The sequence below is a fragment of the Oenanthe melanoleuca genome, chromosome 1, assembly GCF_029582105.1.
Source record: "Oenanthe melanoleuca isolate GR-GAL-2019-014 chromosome 1, OMel1.0, whole genome shotgun sequence".
In the NCBI taxonomy this organism is placed as follows: domain Eukaryota; kingdom Metazoa; phylum Chordata; class Aves; order Passeriformes; family Muscicapidae; genus Oenanthe; species Oenanthe melanoleuca.
The window spans coordinates 33,359,075-33,376,184 of NC_079333.1; the positions used below are offsets into that span (position 1 = coordinate 33,359,075).

General features: G+C 40.6%; 1 protein-coding gene across 15 annotated transcripts in view; it reads left to right on the forward strand.

The window, feature by feature from the left end:
* Positions 1-9,619, forward strand: part of DLG2 (discs large MAGUK scaffold protein 2) — a 963,673-nt gene extending 954,054 nt beyond the window's left edge. For all 15 annotated transcript variants that reach the window (XM_056503649.1, XM_056503680.1, XM_056503673.1 and 12 more), the window contains 5 exons: positions 629-730; positions 1,631-1,803; positions 2,506-2,615; positions 7,694-7,785; positions 8,468-9,619. In XM_056503649.1, the coding sequence (XP_056359624.1) occupies positions 629-730; positions 1,631-1,803; positions 2,506-2,615; positions 7,694-7,785; positions 8,468-8,574 (584 nt within the window). In that variant the 3' untranslated portion in view covers positions 8,575-9,619. The remainder of the gene's footprint in view (positions 1-628; positions 731-1,630; positions 1,804-2,505; positions 2,616-7,693; positions 7,786-8,467) is intronic.
* The last annotated feature ends 7,491 nt before the right edge of the window (positions 9,620-17,110 follow it).

Sequence of the window (17,110 nt, forward strand, 5' to 3'; positions counted from 1 at the left end):
CCATTTTCATACAAAAAAAACCTGATGTTATGATATTCCTTGGAAGCCACCACTTCTTAACATTCCCAGGACTCTTCTACCCAGTACGTTCTCATGGACTTTACTAGTACAGAAAATTCATCAGCCTACAAAATATTGTTGTAGATTTTCTAGATTTACTGCAGTATTGTTCCATGGAAAACTTTTATCATTTTGCTTCTCATGTGATATGTGCCACTGTCCAAGGTAGACAGACATATGGAAAGGCAATTTAAAATGGGAGCACATCCATCTGGTTTAATGGGGGATGCACTCATATAACATGAGGTGAAGAAAAGGCTACAATAGCCATTCCATTCCTCATGGAAGAGTCCATCTGCAAGCTTTTGGGAGTGGCCTGGTTGAGCAATGGCAAATATATCTGTGCTTCTACATAGTCATTTCATTTTGCATGGACCATCACAGAGCTCTGCAATGGTACTCAATCCATTCCCTTTTTTCATGTCAATAAATAAAATATTCATCAATGAAATGTGCACCTAATTTTTCACTTCAAACATAAAGATAACAACTCTGGTTAGTGATATTTGGGTGCATTTACTTATTATTGTGGGTAAGATCATCGAAATGTGATCTGTTTGTTTTTCAGTTAATTACACCAGGCCAGTTATTATTCTGGGTCCTATGAAAGATCGGATCAACGATGATTTGATATCTGAGTTCCCTGACAAGTTTGGGTCATGTGTACCACGTAAGTATGATTTTACTCCTAGTTCTGCAGCTGAGTGAATGGTATCCCTTGGTGCCACACATTAAGTAAATTTCTATGAAAGCAGAATCCATGACCTATGCATAGTTGTGTTTTTCAAAAGTCATTTTTTCATCAGGCAGAAAAGGCAAAAAGAAGGAAAAATTTTTTAAAAATTTTTAAAAAAGGTTGTGGACGTCTGAAGTAAATTCTGAAAAGTTTGAAATTCTGGTAAAATTTAAAATGTTTCAACTCAATTGCATAGCATTCACCAATAAATATGTAAATATTTATATAAATAAATATATAAATATATAAAAATATATAAATATTTATAGAAATAAATAATCTGTGATTTGTGTGAGATGTAGACTGTAGAATCAGAAATCAATGTTAGATGCTAAATTAAACAGAGTATTTATATCCTGGACCACTAGAGCTTGCTCTTTATTTAAGGGACTACTGCAGTTATACTTCATTTTAAATGGTTAAAACTGCTGGAGATGAGAAAAGAATCAGGCTAAACTGAAATATTAAAATAAGGCTAAATTGAGTTGATGAGATCACAATTCATTTTATCACCATGATAACATTAAAATATGAAATGCATTTTATATTTGAGTTTTATGTGTGATTCTGCAAAAAAAGTGGAATTCTGGTAAACCCTAATTTTATTTAAGCCTGTATTGAATAGAGGTAAACATCAGAAGGTATTGCTAGAAAAAGACTTTATTGTCATAGTTCCATTGAAAACAATATGTAGTAGCCAAAAATCTGCTCTCAGATGTTGAAGTGCCTCAGTTAGAGCAGACCCAGCACTACCCACTGAGCAAACCATGGCTGCATTTTTCCCACTAAATGTTTTTGCAAACTTCTTCATCTTCTGTCTTTTGTTTCATGCAGATACCACACGGCCAAAGCGTGACTATGAAGTGGATGGGAGAGATTATCATTTTGTCATTTCAAGAGAACAAATGGAAAAAGATATCCAAGAGCACAAATTTATAGAAGCTGGGCAGTACAATGATAATTTGTATGGAACTAGTGTCCAGTCTGTGAGATTTGTGGCAGAAAGGGTAGGTTGACAGTAGTTTTATTGCCAGTGCAACATCATCTGCTTTGTTTCCACATTGTGTCTCAGACATGATTCTCTGCCAAATATATAAAATAGCTGCAAAATGGCATCCTAATATTTATAGGCTTTATAATGACTCCTCAAGTGGAGTCTGTGACTTTGAATGACATCATTCTTGGCACTGTCTGTATATGGATGTAGTGCCATGGTTTCAGGGTTCTAACACAGTGCCTCAAGTGCTCCTCAAAAGAGCCTCTACTCTTTCCTCTGTAAGAGAGGTAGATAAACTAAATCACTTTCACAGAGGCAAAAGAATGAACCACAGAAAGATTAAAATATTTGCCTCAGGCGACACAGGGAGTCTTTGACGTAAACAAGAGCTGAATTAATCACTAAGAATGTGGACATCCTATTGCTTTTATGAACTGATTTTCCTCATTTCAAGAAAATCATCCTGCCCCTGCAAATTTCATCCCAGTGAAAAACAAATCCCAAGTTTGTTCCTGTATCACCAGTGTATATTTATACTGGCACCAAAGCAAAGAACACAACATAGCGGAGCACATGCCCTGGGCTCCCCCTTCCCTGCTGTGCCAGTAATGGCCCCATTCCAAGGCACTGCATGGCAGATTTGCTTCCTGTCTTTTGGCTGATCTGCAGCAAAGTCTGCAAAAATAAACACATGCTCATCTGTTTCCAACAGGGCAAGCACTGTATACTTGATGTGTCAGGAAATGCTATCAAACGACTACAAGTTGCACAACTCTATCCCATTGCTATCTTCATTAAGCCCAAATCATGGGAGCCTCTGATGTGAGTATAAACTTCTTCAAGCATTTCTTTTTTTTTTATACATCCTCAAGTGGCACCACACAGGTTTCCAGTCTACATTTTGCTTGTTCTCTAAAATCAGTAATAATGAGATGATGTAGGGAGTGCCCTCAGAGCCTGTCATCCACTGTATCCTGCTATCTCAAGGAAGAGGCCATAGCTTTGAACCTTTCAGACTGGCACACATGGAATTATCTTCTGGACTGTGAAGGACTCCCTGCCAGTGCTTGATGTACCTGTGCAACAAATTCACCAGGGACTCACACAGCTTGGCCTGTCCCATGCATCCTCGGGTATTCTTAGGGTTTAGAGTCTGGCCAAGGGCACAAACCAGGGGTTAAACCTGTGTCAGACTTGAGGTGTGATCCTTTCACCAGCCCTTCATTTACCTGCAGGTCTGTAAGAGGATAGGCAAGGAGCCATGGGAGTAGAGAGGGGCAAGCATAACACTTAGAACAATGAAAGAGAAGACAGCAGCTCCATGCTGCCAAGGCTGTCCAAGGTGGCACATCCTTCGGGGGATAAGATCAAAATTCAATGCAAGATCAGTACGATGAAGTTCAGCACAGACAAAGGAGAGAAAATGAAAAGCATAAGTAAAAGCCAGGAATAATTTAGCTATAGCACTGCAGAAAAGCATCTGGCAGTTGGGCTGGATCACACAGGAATACAAATGGATGGATAATGTGGTTGCAAAAAAGAGGAAATTGCCACTGTGGGCTGTATTCAGCCCCATATCAGTGTTGTGTAAGGACACAATAGACTGCTATTTTTTTTACTGGGTATGGATGAGGCCTCAGCTGGAGTGCTGGCCTGATTCTGGGTTCCACCCTATTGGTAGAGGAGGAGCAGGAATTATCTAGTGTCACAGAGAGAAGGCTGAGGAGGAAATATGGAATTGATACACATCCTGAGTTAAAACTCGGGATAAAATACATAGTTATAAAGTTGTTTTCCAAGAACACTTACAGTTATGCAAGAGCTTTCAGCTTAATTTGCTGTGATAGGGGTGAAACTTCAAACTCTGTGCCAGTTCTGCTCAATATTTTTACTGACAACATGGATGAGGGTACTGAGTCTTTCATTAGTAAATTTGCAGATGACACTAAGCTGAGAGTGTGTGTCAATCTGCTGGAAGATATGAGGACTCTGCAGAGAGACCTGGAATGGCTGGATGGATGGGCAGAGTCCAGTGGGATGAAGTTTAATAAATCCAAGTGCCAAGTTCTGCATTTTGGCCACAGTAACCCCCTGCAGTGTTACAGGCTGGGGATGGTGTGGCTGGACAGTGCCCAGGCAGAAAGGGACCTGGGGATGCTGTTCAACAGCGACTGAACATGAGCCAGCAGTGTGCCCTGGTGGCCAAGAAGGCCAATGGCCCCTGGCCTGTGTCAGGAATGGTGTGGCCAGCAGGAGCAGGGAGGTCATTCTTCCCCTGTACTCAGCACTGGTGAGGCCACACCCTGAGTGCTGTGTCCAGTTCTGGCCCCTCAGTTTAGGAAGGACCTTGAGACACTTGAGCACGTCCAGAGGAGGTGAAGGCTGATGAGGAGCTTGGAACACAAACCCTGTGAGGAACAGCTGAGGGAGCTGGGGGTGTTTGGCTTGGAGAAAAGGAGGTCACTCAGAGGTGACCTCATTTCTCCCCGAAAGGTGGCTGTAGTCAGATGGGGCTTGGTCTCTTTCACCAGGCAGCAACCAACAGAACCAGAGGACACAGTCTTAAGCTGTGCCAAAGGAGATAGGTTGGATATTAGGAAAATGTTTTTTACAGGAAGACTGATAAAGTACTGGAATTGTCTGCCCAGGGAGGTGGTGGAGTCATTATCCCTGGATGTGTTTAAAAAAAGATTGGATGTGGCACTTGGTTTAGTTGAGGTGTTGGGCTGGGTTGGACTCAATGACCTTGAAGATCTCTTCCACCCTTGTGACTCTGTGATTCCCCTCCCCCAGGGCTCTGCAAATGCCAAGTGCCATAGGTCTGTGTTTGACAGTCAAAATGTTGGTACTTCACCCCCTGTGACAGATATGTGTCTGGTGGTGGCAATAGTGTGCCTGCAGCCACTGGTCACAGAGTCGGAGAATGCCAACATGACCTATCCCTGGAATATGCATTCTTCTTGGCCCTGTCTTTGGCAATGAGCTTGTTGTATGTCCAGCCATATTACATGGAATGATGCACAATATCTGGTACTTGAACAGCACCATCTTGACTTCCTGACTTTCCTTCCAGACCAGCAATTCAATAATATTCTGATTTTGTTGCTGTATAGAAGAACTAGTCTGATAGCCTGACTTCTGCATTGATTGTTTTAACAGAGATCTTTAATGTACAGTTTCCCATTCATAAAACATTTCTATTATTTGTTAATGTTGACATTGCCATTGGAGTGATTAAAAAAAGCAAAGTAAATAAAAGTGGACCTTACTTGAAAGAATACATCAGGCAGAACTAGGAAAGTGGCAATAACATAAAGGCTTTATTGAATTGATGTTAGAGCAGAAAATCCTTGAATAGACTGAATGGTGTTATGAAGATTCAAAATATTATGACAATCATTCTGTTATTGAACCAAAGCAATGCTAAGACTTCACTTAGGGCAATAAAAAAAGTGGGCTGTTCAAGAAATGCATGGACTTAGCACTCAGTGCTATGATCTAGTTAGCAAGGTGGTGATCAGTCAAAGGTTAGACTTGATGATTTTTGAGGTCTTTTTCGACTTAATAATTTTGTGATTCAGTCTTTTTTAGGTGTATAACTACTGCAACACACAAAAAAAAAAAGATAGGCTTATCTGTCATAACTATTACTCCTGTTCATACAAATGAGTTGAAAGCTGCTTGAATAGCAAAGTCAAAACACAAACGACAAAAAAATTCTAATTACAAGATGCAGAGAAGCAAAGACAAAAGATTTATCTTTCATCAAAATTAACACATAAAGTTGTAGTCTCTCATTTATGCATACGCTCATTTACACCTATCTGAAGTGGAGGTAAGAAGAATGAAGAGATCATAAATTAAGGTTGCACCAGCACTTGAAAGAACACATGGCCATTGCTGTAAACAAACTTCTCATCACTCCTTCCTTCCTTCCTTCCTCCCTCCCTCCCATCCCTCCATTCCTCTCTTCCCACTCCTACATGACTCCACCTGGTTTACTCCCAGAGGCATGCTTGTTCATACCCTTCAGTCAGTCTCTCTCTCTCTAGAGGAATGAGGACAGTGGTGAGATCATGAGAATGAGAAATAGAAGCAAGAAAGAACCAACCTGGGTGAGCTCTTCACTGGGAGAGGAAGAAAACACTGGAAAATATGCACTATATTTTGAATTCACCAACTGTGCAGGTCCTTGGCTAAGAAATAAGAAACAGAAGGGAATGCAGTATGACAGCACTTTAATTTCATCATGGAAAATGGACATCATGGTCCTCCCCCTCCTGCATCCTCTCTTCTAGGGGCACAGAATGGGCAGAGTCAGGAATGCAACTAGCACAGTTTCATACCCTAGAAAAATCTACAACCTGAAAGTGAAATGCAAATTTCTACCTGTTTCAAAGTACTTCCTATTTTAAACACTTGTTTATATTTTTATGTGTATTAACTTCTCTGCTATTCAAAGATCTTGAGGAAGACTTCTGAAAAATTTACCAGAAACAGATCTGAAAGGAAGAGGATGTTTGTTAGCATTATAATATTGGTTAAGTGCCTGTAAGATTAAAATGTTAAGTTTGCCTAAGAATTTGCAGTGGTATGTCCCACTTGAAGACAGAGTTTTAGTTCAGTCACCTAAAGCAGATGTAGCTGCTGTGAAGTCCACCTGAACTTGTTTAGATAGCAATCTTTCCAATAAACAGAATTAGTATTATTATAAATTTAGCAGAACAAAACATGTGTTACATTAAACCCACTTATATAATCTACAAACAGCTGACATAAATTTTAAAAGAAATCTTTCTTAGCCTTCATTTTATAAACCTGCTTTCTCCATGGCATTATTCCAAATGAGATTTTTCCAAAGAGATTTTTCTAAGCAGTATTCCCAGCTATATGGTTACTTATATAGGTAGGTAGCTTTAAGCCATTTCTGAAAACACTTTTTTGCATATTGGACATCACCCAGAATGTTTTTCAGAAACCAAGTAAGAGTTAGCTGTAGCAAGTTCATACTGTTGTGCACTTCATACAGTTTTGGTTTTTTTGCAGTATCATGTCCATAATTTGCTACATGCATCACTCATGGCATACTGTATGCAGTCCATTACCACATAATCATATGATTCAGTGCAAGGCATAAAATCAGATTTATGCTTTCCTAGTTGCCTTAGAAAATTTCTGTCATGTTCTAAGAAAAAATTAAGCTACACTGGAAAAAATGCTAGAACAAGCAAACTCTATACATTATTGATAATTTGGACATCTGTGGGCATATGAGCATAAGGCAGTGACTGAGCATGAGCTTAATTCCTTGCAAGTAAACAGTGGTATTAATACCTGAGCATCACGGGCAAGACAACTCATTTCTTGAAGTTATTAAATCCTTCTGTTGAAACAGAAATGTTCCATCAAATAACAAAACACTGAAAAAACCATAATGTTACTGTCTGTCTTTGTTTCTATATTTATTGGCACCCAATCAGCAATCAGTACAGCCTCACCCATCTAAGACTACCAGCTGGGTCTAGGAGATACAGAGGTTCCTGAAGGATCTTCAGGCACGAGTGCTGAGTGCTTGGACTATGGGACATCCTGGATTCCAGACTTGTCTGTGGATTCCTGATCTCTCAAGTCTATCTCAGTTAGCAGCTGCCAGACTGGGGCCTTGTATTTTGTCCCAAGACAAAAATTTGGTGGAGAAAAGTGAAATGGGAAATAGTCTGAAGAAGTGTTTTATACTACATAAGAATGAAATTACATTTAAAATATTGAAGCTGTTGGAAGAATTTTACCATTTTATTCTTTTACCAATTTCAATCCATCTGTGATCCAGTTGAGCATGCCTTTTGAAAGCCATTCTAGCAGGAGTCTAAACTTTTTGATTGCTTCCTCCATGTTTCTAGGGAAATGAATAAACGTCTTACAGAGGAGCAAGCAAAGAAAACCTATGATCGAGCAATTAAATTAGAACAAGAATTTGGAGAATATTTCACAGGTATGTTTTTATTAATACCAAGATACAGTCTTTTACTGCAAAACTACTGGATCAACTCTGTCTTTGACCTAGAGTATCTATTAGTATAGTCTGCCCAGAGAAAGGACTTCTGGCTTGAGAGTATTGTTTCTTTGAAATTCAAGAGCGGTTGAGGCCCTTGACTCCTCAAAAGTTGGATGTCCTGAAGGAGTATATATGCTGAGGGAAATTAAGGGACAAACCACTGTGCTATGTGTTACAGTTGCTTTACCTTCTGTCAGCTTGGACCTGATCTTGTTAACCTCAGCAGCCAAGAGTGAGCTCATTATAAACAGATCAGAAAGGCTGTAAATCTGCTGCTGCCCACTGCTGAAGTAAGTTCTAAACTGAGTGAAGTGTAAAGCTTGACCTCCAACAGTGGGAATCTCTTGTGCTGTCCTCCCCAGGACAGAACTGCTAGTCTGAACTAACCAGGCTCAGTGTTCTCAGTATGAACAATGGGATGGGTCTGTGTCATAAGCAGGTGCCATTGCTTTGAACTTAGTTGTCATCTGTAAGGGTACGACTTTTCCATAATCAACATCTCAGTATGCCAGTCTTCCTTCTCATTCCATGAATATCGATGAGTATGCTGAAGATCTGCTGACACTGGATGCTGTATCTATCAATTAAAAGAAATATTGGTATGTTTTTTCTACTGCAGCTATTGTCCAAGGAGATAGCTTAGAAGATATATATAATCAATGCAAACTTGTAATTGAAGAACAATCTGGGCCTTTCATCTGGATTCCTTCGAAGGAAAAATTATAAATTAGCCACTGCACCTCTGATTACGACGGGAGAATATTTAGAAGAAAACTATAATATACTATTTGGAGGCTTTCCTGTTTTTGTTGCATTTATGTTATTTGCAGTCAATGTGAATTTTGATGAATGTACAACACAAAGTGTTTGAAGCCATGAAGGACACTGATGGGTCAAAGGGTAGGAACAAAAAGACTTCTACCATATAAAGCAAATCTGTTGTGTGCTCAGAGCACGAGTTGTAGGAATAAACTTTTGACATGGAGACCCTCTGTCAAGGGGAGCTAAGCCACCTCCTGTGCCCACACGGACATTTTGATCAATTTCAATGGCTGAGCTCAGTGTGTTGATTGCTTTAGAGAAGTTCCCAGCTCTTGAACCTCATAGAGGGCTTGATCCTGCAAGGCGCTCAGCACTTGACCCAGTTCCTACACATGAGTAGCCTGTTGACTTGGAGTCACCTGTGACCCTTCCCTGTGTTGAGTCCCACCAGTTCCAGTAGGACTATTCATGTGCCCAAAGCTAAGCACAGGCTTAAGCATCTTTGCTAGATCAGGGCCACATGCACCTTGCAAAATCAAGCTCAGAGTATTTGGTCCACTTCCTACTGAGGTCACTGTTAGGACACTCTGTGACCTGACTGGGAGGTAGGTCCTGTTCCAAGCTTGTCATTGCACATTTATAGTTGGTACACCTCGACTTTGGTAACTATGCACATCTTTTGATTTCTGAAACCAAGTCAAGCATTTCTTTTTTCCCCCTTTGGAAGCACTATTGCATCAGGAACTACCAACAATAAGGTTTATTTTAAAGGTGTTCAGGGGTGGGAGAGGATGGAAGCATTTCACATCACACACACGTGCACACAAACACATTCCCATGAGGACACACACACATATGAGGATTCACAGCACCTATGTCAACAAGGAGGGATACAACTGGGAAAAGCTTTAAAATTTTTGATTGTCTATTTTATCATTTATATTGATAGAAGGCACTTAAAGATGGAATAATTTATAAAAATAAAAATATATTGATGTATAGAAACTAATTTCTATAGGTAAAATGTTTTTGTGAAGATATTTTGTAAAGATTAATTAATTGAAAGATTAAATATTTACACCCTTGTGCGACTGTCAAATGTAAAGAGGACCATCAAGTTGCATTATACCTCTTCTATAACAGATTCTCTGTTATTAATGGCAAGCAAGATAATTCCTTAAATTGTAGTTGTCACCTTTCTTTTTCTTTCAATTTAATCCTCTCCCTTGCCTCTGTTTAATCATGATGAGCTCCTGTGGAAAGATCTCTTGAACTCACTGCCCTGTAGGAATTTTCTGAACACAAAAGGATAATGCATCTTTGAGAGGGACAAGTATTCAGAAGCAAAATGTCAGTTCTTAAATGCAGTTAATAATTTCTCTCTTAGGAAGGAGGCACCCTTAATCCCCGAATGTTTTATGATTCCTCCTGTTTCCCTCAGGGAAATAACAAAAAGTATTTGATCTTTCCTCTCTTTTCAGGCAGGTCACCAACTAACTTGTATCTTCATTCATTTCACAGTCAGCAAGGGTCTTAAAAGCAAAAACTGAGGCAATAGACTTTTGTGAGGGATTTGGGGAAAGTCTGTGGAATTGCAGTTTAGAGTGTATGGAAGGGGAGAAGGAGGTATTTTTTTTCTCATTTCACATTGCCCTTCTGTATAGTGATGTCATTCCTCACTGACTTTCAAGGGGACAACTGCAACAGATGCTATGAGAGTAGAACTGAATTGCCTTTGCTGCTGCTGGACCATGTTCTCTATAAAACCCACACTCCTGCCTCTGCTGCACTGCAGGAGTGCCATGCTTATAGCTGGTGGCTACAGCAGCCCTAATGCTTACGGATGTCTTAAGGGCAAATGCTGAATAGACTCCTCTGGCACTTGTTTGAAGCTCACACTTCTACACCCTGTCCAGCTGACAGGTGTACCCAGCCGCCTTCCGCGGACAGCGCGACGAGCTGGGTGTTTGCAAAAGCCACCAGCAGCGACAGGGTTAAAAACACGGGCACTTTACTGGCTCTGAGCGGGCCTCTCACACGTACTGCCCAACTATGTAACTCTGAGAAGTTCACACTTCTTTAACTACTTTTCCTGCCTGGTCAGCGCAGATTTATAGACAAGGGTTTCAGTTAAGTCTCCAGAAGAGCTTTGTAACCAGAAGGGCTATAAACTTTTGTTTTGTTTTGTTTTAAATATTAATTAATGAATGCTTTGATTTTGGATAATTCTGCAGAAGTCCACAGAGTGACCCCAGATCTTTAGAAGCAATGGATTTGTCCATGCTAGCAAAATACTATTGCCCCAGGTTGGGAAACAGCCCACCAGACCTGAAAAACCAAGTATCCTAAAGCAGGAACTTCATTCTAATTTTCAGCTCTGTTTTTAAGCAATCAGTCACATCTGCTTCTTTGTTTCTTAGTTCAGCATGCAGCCTTTTATGGTACTATCCTACGAGTAACTGTTTTGCTTTGTCATGTGCTGTGCTTTATGGTGAACAGTAACACTACGGCTGAGTACAATCAATTTTTCCATCAGTCCTTGGTTACTGTAGTAACATTATTTATTTTTTCCTGTCTGTTGTTCGTGCTTCCATTTTAGAGTTGACATTGCACTTCTTTTTTTTTTTTTTTTTTTTTTTTTTTTTTTTAAATAAAACATATATTTAAAAACAAATCGTCAAGAGAATCAGTGAGAGGTCTTATTTCCCTTAGGACTTGTACTCCCATTCGTTTTGTGTGTTGATGTTTTGTGTTCCATGTTGCAGCTTCCTCAGAGCTGCAGTCCATTTTTGCATTGCAGCTGTTCAGATCATACTGGGTGGTAGTGGGAGGAGGAAGGAAAGCATAAGACTCATGCAAAATTACATCTGGTGAAAAAGAAAAAGTCCAAACTCACAACCCACAGCAATTGGCGCCTGACTCCATATTGGTGCTAACACAGCTTAGCATAATCAGATTCCTTTTCTGTCCATGTCAAAGACTTGGGAGCATCTAACCATGAGATCAATGCAAATGCTGGACCCTTTAGGAAAAGTGCCAGATCACACCCCTGGTGCTATATCTCATGTTCTGGCACAGTGTGTAGCACCGTAGGGTCTAAGCAGAATCAAAAATTTCACAGCTTTTTGTCCACCCATGAATGATCACAATGACATCTTGCTAGCTTTCTGCAGATGTGCAATATTACAACTTAATTATTTTTTGTTGCCACAAACAAACAAATCTTCCATGCACTGACTCATTGAGAGCTTGCTAACAGGGCTCAGTGGAATGGCACTTCTTCACTGGTGTTACGGTCTGACCATCAACCAGTGAAAGAGCCTCTTTCTTGCTTAATCCCCCTTCAGAGGTACCCTGTCCATGCTAGCGCTTTGTAATTTCTTTGGTAGTTAAGGCTGTTTCTAGATCAATATTCTGTGATGTAATTGTGTTTGTAGCTAGCATGGTTTGATGCTCCGGTGTGGACAGGGTCCTAGGAACCAGGCGGTGAAAGTCAAGGATAAGAAATCTCTCCGTTGCACTGAAATTACAAATCCTCATCCTGGAGAGCAGTGTGGTACCTGAGCTAATAACCACTACAAGCCAGCAGCAGTGTCCTAGGTAAACAACATCCACCTACCTATTTACATTCATTTTCTAAGGAGAAATTGTTGGCATTGCACCTTCACTGTTGCTCATCGGCACCCAGTCAAATTGTACTTTTGTTTTGGTTTTCTTATATTTTAATTTTTGTTTTTCAAATGGTATCCCTGACCAGAGGATTGAGTGAGTGACAACACATGAGGATATTTGTAGGAAAAACTGTGTTGAGGAAAAAGTATCAACCTCCTTTATCAGATGCAGATTTAAAGCCATAATATCTGCTGTGTTCACAGAAAGTGGTCTTTTATCCTTCACAGCTTTTAATCTCAATATTTTCCCTCTTGAACATTTTGCCTGTCATGTTATGCATGTGGTTCACTGTGCAACTGCATTCAAATGCACTGGCCCATTCCTTGGTGGAATAAACTTTTTTCTTTCCCATTAAAAATCAGACATTTTGTTAGTTGGTTCAGAAATAAGAATGAGGTCATTATGCTAAAAAAAGAAAGTTTCCGTTCTAGGACGCAAATCAGCATCAAAGCTAACAACAGATAACATCTAAAAATCTATCCAGCATATAGCTAGCCTAGGTCTTCAGCCAGTGGAAATCACAGCCACTCCTCTGATTTCAATGGAGTCCATCCCATTTATATCACCTGAAGTTAAACATCCATCCTCCTCATCACACTGATTTTCGTACCTCTCTGTAAAACACCAAGGCCACCTGATTAAACAGCAGTTCAGCACTTTCCATCTTTATTTACTGTTTATTTTACTGTAACACCCAGAGGGCCAAGTCATGGACCAAGATCCTTTTGAGGCCAGTGCTGTGAACTTTCTAACAAAAAGACACCCCAAGGGTCAAATGGATTTGCAGAAAGCTTCAGCTGCACTGAATCTCACCAAGAGCTATAGGAGCTACCACTTCATTGGCCCTTTTTGAGACTCTGTCTTTAAGGTGAAAAGCACGAGAGGCAGTCCATCATCTCTCACACACATTAGCAGCTTAGCCCTTCTTGCCCTACAGCACAGGCAACTTGCCCTGATGTAAGAAAAGCATTTCTGGGGACAGGAGTCAGCATCCTAGGCAAGATCTCTTGGGGAGGGGGCGGGGGGGCGGGAAGAATTAAAGGAAAAAAATGGCAACACTGTTGGCTCTTAATGGGATAGCAGCCTTTTAATTTCTGGATTTGTGCTCCTAAATTTGAATTGGCCAGTTTGAATTTCTGGGTGCAGCAGCCTGGATGCACCAAGCTGCTCCCTCCAGCACAATGTCGGGCGCGCGTCTCTTGAGCAGGATGTTTCTCAGTCCAGCTGTAGTGTGGGGTACTCAGAATCTGAACTGGAGTTTACAAAACACCCTGTCCAGCTTACACTCCTGTTATGTGTAAATACTCTGCGCATCCATTCCATTTGTGTAAAGAATAAAGCACACACAATTATAAAAATTGAGCTGTATATTTCATACTAGCTGTGTCCTTGCTTATTTATTCTAGTCCAAGCTCTCAGCTGTGGTTCAGTTGTAAATGCTTGATAGAGTGTTTATAAATATGTCATGAATTTTATTATAAAATATTAATATTAAAGCATTTTTACACTTTATAGCAAATGGTTTCTTCACAAGGCATAATTTGTCTTTTTTCCTTGGAGCAGAATAGTAAAAGAGAAATATTATGCTTTTATTTTGTCTTGAGATTATCACATCTATCACATAAGACAGATGCAAGTCTGGAATTAGGAGGATGGTTTCAAAAATTACTAAGAATCAGATGCCTTTTTCCTTATTGCCCTTTTTTATTTCTTTTTGACTTCACATTGATATGGAAGTTGCCACCAAGAAGATTCATTCTGGTGAAGTACAGCCACTTTCTCCTTACCACAGTTCTGCTGTGAATTCAGTATCATCAGCATCTAGGTGAATAATTACCAGAATATTTTTTATAATTAAATAATCATTCCACGTTTATGACATCACTGCACAGCCATGGGGAAAAGACTGTAATAATTACATTAGAGCTGCTTGTGAGCAGCTTAGTGGAGCATAAACTCACTTGTGCTATGGAATCCCAACAGCTCAAGAACCTTGGGGTTTGGCCATTCCAGAAATATCTTTGCAGATGGGCTGTGGGCTCCAGGGAGGCCATGTGAACACTGTCTGTTCCCAGCAGAGGCAGCAACATGATGGGGACACTGCTTTTGGCACAGACAGTATTATCTGCAGTCTGCAGAGGACCACAGAACCATATGGCTCTGGGAGCCACAACTGAGACCATAGGGAAAAAACTCCGTCCACAGGGTTTTACATGCATGATCACAAGGATGGTTAATCATCTAAACATTCATTGTGATGCTTTAGACTCTTCCTGTAGATTCAAAAGAAGGAGAGAATTGAAACAATTGGCATTGAGTAGGGTCTCTTTACTTAAGTACTTTCTTCTTTGTCCTCTCTCTAGGTCAACCTGAGCCAATTTCCCAGACTATATTCTGTAGAAGCAAGACAGACTTAGAAAACAATCTGTATAAAATAGATTGAAGATAGAAGGTACTTAAAATTGTAGGAGGCTAGACAGACTGTGATGATCAGTGCAGGTGGTGGCAAACTTTGTCAGCCTTTTGCCTTGGCCAGGCAGAGTATGCCCCTAATGGTCACATTTTCTCATTTGTCCCACTGCTTTTTAATGGTTCCTTCACACAGACAGCCAAGTATCTGGACTCAGTTGTGCATTCACAATCCTGTGGTTTGCAAGACACTATCTCAAGTTTGGAAAATTATTTGGGATGAAAACTACAAGGTAGGTGAGCAGTACTTCTGCTGTAGAGATAACTCCACAAGTGCCAAATCCATCTTAAGGAAATCATTTCACCATGATTTTCATAAGAATTTAGGTGTCTATCTGGCATAAGCAAGTTGTTAAGTTCACTATAATCAGAGCACTTCATAGCTGGCACAAAGCAAGGCAATGATATGAAAAGCATCTGTGGGAAAGCATGAAAATGGTGATACAGTTCCTAAATATGTGGGCATAGAGCAGATCCTCTTCCCCATGAGCAATCCATACCAAAATCTTAATTATCAAAAATTCCATGCCTGGAAGTATTCAAGGCCAGGTTGGATAGGGCTCTGAACAGCCTGGTTTAGTGGAAGGTGTCCCTGCCTGTGGCAGGGGGATTGGAACTAAATGATCTTAAAGTCCTTTCCATTCCAAACCATTCCATGATTCTGTGATCTTGGACAACTGGGGGAGACCTACCAGAGCAGTTCTACCAGAGCAGGACTCACCAAAAGCACCAGTACAAAGCCCATCACTGCAAGGAAGGTGACACCACAGCTGCAGAGCATGGGCTGCTTGGGCTGGCTGGTTGGGCATGTCACCAGTAAAAGAGCTGAAATGGTCTGCAGACCAGTGTGGAAAGCTGTGGACAAAAGCACAGCTCCCTGCTCTGTGGAGGAGGGCAGTTGTGGACAGCACCCACTGCTGCAGTCTCTTACTGATGGAGATGGATCCTGCCTGACCCAATGGAGAGCTGATGGTGCCAAATATCCCAGGGAGGGGGAGCATGGTGCCCAGAAAAAATAAGTAATTTTAGTCAGGGAAAAAACTGAATTGCTTGCTGCAGAAGTTCATTAACTACTGTCAACTACTCATTAGTGCTTGATCTAAGCAGAACCAGGTGGTGGCAACCAGGGAAAATTAATTAGGTCTAACATATTATAACAGTGATAGGGTTGTTACAGCATCAGTAGGATGCAATACACAGCTGGCCCCTACACCATACCAACTCATTAACTGATGTGTCAGGGCAAGCAGCTAGCCTGAGGGCTTGCTCTGGAGTATATGAACAAAGAGCTTTCATTGCAGCCTCTTCTGGCTTCCCTTCCAACAGGGACTCACTGGCACTGCCAAAGACTTTGCCTTGCAGTAGAATAAAGGAATGCAATAGCTATAAATGGCAATTTGAAACAAAACTGCAAAACTCTGGGATGGGCTTTAAATATGTAAGAGAAGTATAAAAATATGAAATGCTGGGAATCTGGAGTAAAATCCATCCCTAACAGCTCATATGGAGTCCTAGTCTGAAGCAGAAACTCATTAGGGGCACCACCAAACCCTCTTTCACCTTGGCCCAGAGGACTGTTCTGAGCAAAACTCATGCTGGACTCCAAGAAGACATTTTCTTTAAGGTCTTCTTGCTTCTTTCTTTTTCCCAAGAAAGGATGTTGCCACTGTGCCATCTGCAGTTAAAACTGATCAGGGGCTGTCCATTACCTTCAAATCAAAGCACAGGGCAAAACTGTACCAGTCATCACCATATTTAAGTACTGCAAGGGTCAAACTTATGTCAAACATTCATTTCTTTCTCTGTTTTTTAACAAGCAGTGTTTTGAACTGTCAGCCTGATGATTCACACAACAAATCTGAAGGATCTCAGGGCAAATCCTTGTCTTACACTCCTGTCTTCTGAAATAGAGGTTGTAGACCCCAGGAGTTGTAGGATGCAGGAGTCACCAAAGCACCATTTTTCCTCTCCTTATGGTGTATTTATTGGCTGTGCTGTGCATGCCTGGATGTGATTTGCTGGGAGTCAGCTGCTCATTAGTGGCAATACTCTTCCAGTAAAATATTAGGCAAATATTTTCTAAACTATTAACTCCTGATCTGTTTATAATCCTTCTTTAACAGCACTGGCATTTGCTGTAGGTAAGTATGCTCATCAGCTTACAATGAAATCTCACAGGCAGCATATCCTGAGCCTCTTTTCTCAACAGACACCACATCATCCTATTTTAGAGACACCAAATGAGAAGGAAAACACTATTCTGAGACTGTGTCTGCTAAACAGGGGAAAGCCCTGCTGATCCCCAACTGCAAGGGGATTGGCAGAAGGCCCATTTCCAATTAAATGAGCTTAGATGTTT